The sequence below is a fragment of the Chrysochloris asiatica genome, unplaced genomic scaffold (assembly GCF_000296735.1).
Source record: "Chrysochloris asiatica unplaced genomic scaffold, ChrAsi1.0 scaffold00050, whole genome shotgun sequence".
In the NCBI taxonomy this organism is placed as follows: domain Eukaryota; kingdom Metazoa; phylum Chordata; class Mammalia; order Afrosoricida; family Chrysochloridae; genus Chrysochloris; species Chrysochloris asiatica.
The window spans coordinates 12329804-12335909 of NW_006408568.1; the positions used below are offsets into that span (position 1 = coordinate 12329804).

General features: G+C 38.1%; 1 protein-coding gene across 1 annotated transcript in view; it reads right to left on the reverse strand.

Moving 5' to 3' along the window:
- Window positions 1-6106, reverse strand: part of LOC102826362 (prostaglandin-E(2) 9-reductase-like) — a 44313-nt gene that overhangs the window by 5819 nt on the left and 32388 nt on the right. Inside the window, exon 6 of the mRNA XM_006862730.1 lies at window positions 557-666. Coding sequence (XP_006862792.1) covers window positions 557-666 — 110 coding nt within the window. The remainder of the gene's footprint in view (window positions 1-556; window positions 667-6106) is intronic.

Genomic DNA, 6106 nt, shown 5'->3' on the forward strand with positions numbered 1-6106 from the left:
AGAAAGCCTCATCTTTCTCCCGCGGAGCGGCTGGTAGTTTCGAACCGCTGGCCTTAAGGTTCGCAGCCCGATTCGTAACCACTACGCTACCACAGATAGCGTACTAGCACAGATCAAATGAATCTAAGATGAAAAAAATCAGAAAAGTTGTTAGCTCAGATTGAGGAGGAATTATTTGGTAAGAAACACAAAACAACTTTTTAGGACATAAAAAGATTGTGTACCATGATACGGGTGTGGGTACATCAATCTGCCAAATTGTACAGTTAAGTTTTATGTATTTTAAGTTATGCAAATTTTACCTTAAAACTATTTAAAATAACTGGAGTGGGATGGGGACTAATAGGTGGAGGCATATGAGCACATGAAATAAGAATGAGAGGATGTGGCTGACTGATGAAGCTCAGTGACATTTACATGATATTTCATTAAACTATTGTGTTTACTTTGTCTCTATTTGGTTTGTACATTGCAATCAAAAACTGAAACTTCACAAACTGTATTTCATCACAAATGGAACTACTGACACAGGTTAATATGTTAATATTCTCATTACCAGTTCACATCCCTATGGGATACCAGGGCACTGTAGGCAACGATGACAATGTCCTTGGACTTGCAGAACTCCATCAGTTTGCTCTGATTTAAGTAAGGGTGACATTCCACCTGTAAGGTGCCCAAACCAAAAAGCATCAGAATACATGGACAAATATCCTACATGAATTTAAAAAGTGTTTTAAAGAACTTGTATTACAACATTAATATATGTACTATAGTTTTCACTTTTGTAAAATTTTCTCCTTAGAAACCATCAAAGACCAGCAGCTGTCAAATCGGTCAATCTTTTTAAAATACAGCTGACCTTTAAACGACATGGATTTGAACTACGAGACACATTTGTACCCCATTTTTTCCCCTGTTGTTTTAAAGGTGAACTCAAGTGTTGTGAGCATTTACTTAAACCCCTGTGGATGATAATCATCTCTGTGTGATATCTCTCTCCAGTTAGGGAGTCGCATGGGTGAGGGACTAGCTCTTAACCGAAGAGCAACACTTGAGCTCACAGAAATAGCGACAGGAAAAAATAATCTAGGTATAAATGCTCCCAAGTAATTAAAACTTGCATTGTTTCAAGGGTCACCTGTAGTGTTTAAAAATGATTAAAGGCTCTCAGACAAACATTGTGGTCTCTAAATACAATTTCACACTAACAGAAACCAAGTCTTAGAGAAATGACTTAGACAAGGGGAGCTATAAGGTGACTTGAGAATATCTTGTGCTCTAGAACTAAAGAAAATGAGGACGTGTCAAAGGATCAATTTTAAGAAGACTCCTGTTGGCCAAAATGGTGGCAGTTTGAGCATCAGAAAGAATAGTAACAACCTGCGATGTGCAGATGACACACCCTTGCTTGCTGAAAACAAAGAGGACTTAAAATTCTTACTGATGAAGATCAAAGAACACAGCCTTCAGTATGGGTTGCACCTCCATGTAAAGAAAACAAAAATCCTCACACTGGACAAATAAATAACATGATATATGAAGAGAAGATTGAAATTGTCAAAGACTTCATTTTGCTTAGATCCATTCACCATTAACACTCACGGACGCAGCAGTCAAAAATTCAAACCATGTATTGCATTAGGCAAATCTGCTACACAAGACCTCATTAAAGTGTTCAAGAGCAAAGATGTCAATTTGAGAACTAAAATGTGCCTGTGTATTTTCAACAGCCTTTTCTGCATGTGAAAATTTGACGTTGAATAAGAAAGACTGTGGAAGAATTGATGCGTTTGAGTTAGGGTGTTGGAGAAGAATTTAATAGGTACCATGAGATGCCAGAAAAGCTAACATCTATGTTAGAGGAAGTAAAACCAGAATGCATCTTAGAAGTCTCTCATACTTGGGACATATTATCAGGAGGGGCAGTCCCTGGAGAAGGACATCATGCTTGGTTTAGTGAAGGGTCAGAAAAAAAAGAGGGAGACCCTCAATGATATGGCAGCAGCAGTGGGCTCAAACATAGCAGCAATTGTGAGGATGGTGGAGGACTGGGCAGTGTTTTATTCTGTTGTACATTAAGATGCTATTGGTCAGAAACGACTCAACACCACCTAAAAACAACAACAAAACAAGGCCAGGGACAGACTGTGGAACGGACCATCAATTGCTCATATGCAAGTTCAGACTGAAGCTGAAAAAAATTTAAACAAATCCACAAGAGTCAAAATATGACCTTAAGTATATCCCACCTGAATTTAGAGACCATCTCTGAAACAGGTTTGATGCATTAGACACAAATGACTGAAGACCAGAAGAGTTGTGGAAAGCAAAAGACCATTAAAAAGACAGGAAAGAAGGAAAAGACCAAAGAGACTCTGAAACTTATCTTGAACATAAAGATGCTAAAGTGACTGGAAGAAAAGAGGAAATAAAAGAGCGAAACAGAAAATTTCACAGGACAGCTTGAGAAGACAAAGTCAAATATTATAATGAAATGTGCAAAGACCTGGAGTTAGAAAACCAAAAGGGAAGAACATGCTCAGCATTCCTCGAACTGAAAGAACTGTAGAAAAAAAATTCAAGCCTTGACTTGCAACACTGAAAATTCTATGGGAAAAATACTAAATGATGCAGGAATCATCAAAAGAAGATGGAAGGAATATACAGTCACTGTACTAAAAAGAATTGGTTGATATTCAACCATTTCAAGAGGTAGTATATGATCAAAAACAACAGGTATTGAGGTTGCCATCCAGCGCACTAAGCGCCCACCCCTGCCCTCCCTCTGCTGCAGGGGAGTGCCTGGACAAAGTGTTGTAGCCTCGACCCTGAAGACATTGCTATTCTTCACAGCCTTGATGATCACGGTTGCATTTGGGTTATATTTCATGAGTAAGTTGTACATACATAAAGGCACCTTTGGGCATGTCCAGTTGGGACAACTATTTCTATGTTGCCACTGTGGCAGTGGTTGCCGACCACATGGTGTTGACTCTGTAGCATGGAACGAAGGTTCACTCCACTGGTGTGAAGGCAAACAGGATTAAAGAGGACACCACCTTTGGATAGCACGCAGTTGGTTTTTTTAAAATGCAAATGCCCTTGGGTTGAAAGAAAGTGTCATGTTTGATTATTGTCAATGTTGGTCCTTCTCATACTATGGTTTGTAGAATCAACCATAACTATATGAGACTCTCATTTGCTGATGAGAATTTGGAAAAATTAAATTAACTCTTCCACCATTCTGGGAAGAGCTGTATTCTCTTATAACAAAATGTGTTTTACAGTATTTTGTCTTAGAGATGGTTTTGTCTGGTACTCCTCTGGCTGTGATAAGATTGACACAGAAGTAAATTGAAGATTTGTTTTACACTGTGACACATTTGTAACTCCTGAGGAATCATGAGATTTTTTTGAGTCAATTTTCTGTACAAAGTTGTTTAAACTTGAATGAATCCAAGTATCACTGAAGAATTGTGCATGAAGTAAAAATCCCTAGTCTGTGGGATTCTTTTTTTTTTTTTTTTTTTACATTATTTTCTAGAAAAACTAGGTGACAGCAGCCAAGTAATGATAAAAGGACTTTGAAAGAGAGTCAAGCAGGTCACAGATCTGTGTGATTAGGTAATCCTTGAGATCCTTATAGTTTTCCCAGTCATTCAGTACTACCTGTGTGCAATCTAAAAACAAGCCCATCAAAATGTTTGCTTTCTGTCTTATTCTCTGTTTACTGTAGACAGTTTGAAAAAATGCATGTTAAAATGTGAAAAAAGAGAGAATTTGCCACTATTTTGCTACGTGGAACTAACAACTGTTTGCATCTGTCTCCTGAGTGCAGGTTTGAGAACCATTTGTTACTGCTGGTTCAGTATGCACTCAAAGTTTGCTTTAAGTTCAGATTCATCCACCTGTTCCCTGGCAGTCACTTGCAGTGGGTCAGATGCAAATTACTTAGCCTATTTTCTCATAAAGCACATTCTGCTTTTCATCCTGTAAGGAGGCATCTCATTACTCAAACTTAATGTCATTGATAACCCTAACACAGTGGACCACCCTTATGTGGTGTTTGCCACTGCCATGTATTTTTTCACCCTTATAATACTATAATCTATTGTGGAACTGGACTAAAGAAATAGAGAAATGCCTTGGCATAAAAGTCAAGTAGGTATTTGTGTTTATTTAATTGCTGGAGAAAAGTGGAATATGACTGTGGTAGGGATTAAAAAAATTTTTTTTACCTATAGTTACATATTGTCTACAGTTTAAATATCTTCCATGAGCAGTGAATCTAAATATAGTGTTGTTTTATTTTTAAAGAAAAGCATATAGTATTTGAATAGTATCGATAATAACTAAACATTTATATGTCAAATACCAGTTTAAGTACTTTACATGTATAAAGTCAACGTTTTGATTCCATTATGTAAAACTAGCAATGGAGAAAGATCTAATATTTTCTATCACTGTATAATCGTATTCCACATTCCTTTATCCTTAAAAGAGATTCTGTTTACTAAATGGGTGAAGGAGTATAAAGCCTCAGGAAAGATAAGCAGGGAATGAAGTCAGAGGTGGATCAAGTAACAGGAACATTGTTGCCTATCATTATAAAATGTTTATCAGTTTCCTACCAAAATTATCATGCATGGAAAGAGACAAGAGTGAGCTTTACTAAATCATGGAAAATGAGAGGCTGACCATAATCTTGTAGTTACAACATTATGCCAGGTGAAGTATGAAGTACCTTGCCAATGAGGTATAACATTATTTAATAGACGAAAGACTTTAAAATCCTACAGAACTTGACCAACCAGCCAGACGAGTTATTTCTTTGTTGTGGCTTATGCCACAAAAGGTCATCATAAATGAAAAAATACTAAAACAGAGAACAATGAGTTGATTCTTGGTAGACTGCCTATGCTGCTTCTTGTCCATCCATAAAAGAGGGAGAAGGACATTCAGTACTTTGAGGTTTTGTTCCAGATGCCTCTTCACAGCATACATTACACATTCCTTTGTACCAGAAGAGAAAAATCCTCAAGAGTCCACCACATTAGGGTGTTGTTAAATGAGCTTTTGGTCTTCTGTAAGAAGTATATCTTTGGATTTAAACCACAGAAAAATAACAGTCAATGACTTATTTCCATGGTGTAACCATTTAAAAATCACCTACAAATTGCAAATTGACATGACACATTGATAGAATCATAAATAATTTTTCACCACTCCTATGTATTTGTGGAATCCTGGTGTGGCGCTGTGGGCTAATGGGTCAGAATGCAAAGTCATTTGAACTGCAAGGTCGGTGCTTCAAGCTCATCAGCTGCTCCATGGAAACCCTGTACAGGGTCGCTATAGGTCAGAATCAACTCAATGGCACTTAACAACAACAGCAATGTACTTGTAGTTGATTTCAAATGTTTGATAAAAGTGATTTTTATGACTTGAAGTATTCTGTGACATCAAAACTTATACTGGGCGGAAAAAGATGGCGGATCAGGTGGAAGTGTAGTGATGAGCTCTGCCAGGAACAACACAGAATACAGGACCAAGAAGTCTCAGGGAATGGTCCCAGTACTCTGAACCACATATAAAGGAATATTTAGAAGGTTGGAAGACTTACAGCTGGGGAGTTTGTGGCAGAAGCAAGAAATCCATTGCTTCCTGGTTCATGACGCGCAGCTGCTCCAGGAGCTGCCATTTTGTGTGGGGCCAAGTGGGGAAAGGATCAGAGCAGCCATGGACGCCTGACAGAGCCACAGAGATAGAGGTGTGGACATTCTTTTTTTTCTTTTTTTGGTATCTTTTCGTTGGTCCCTTGCTGTGTGCATACCTCCATTCTGTTAACTATAGGGGTGCCTGAGCTAGTGGATACTCCAGCCCCACCCTCGGAGGGTTCTACTACGCATGTGCATAGATCTCGAAATTTAAAGAGACAGTATCCACTTAAAACCAAACGGCCGACAGATACTCAGCCCAAGAGCATGCCTTGAACTTTTCTTGTTTGATTTTTGTTCCTGTGTTTTTTAAAACAGGAAAGAGAAGGAGAGGGCTGTAGGGAAGGAAAGAGACCTCATATTAGGCTACAGATTTTTTTTTTTAA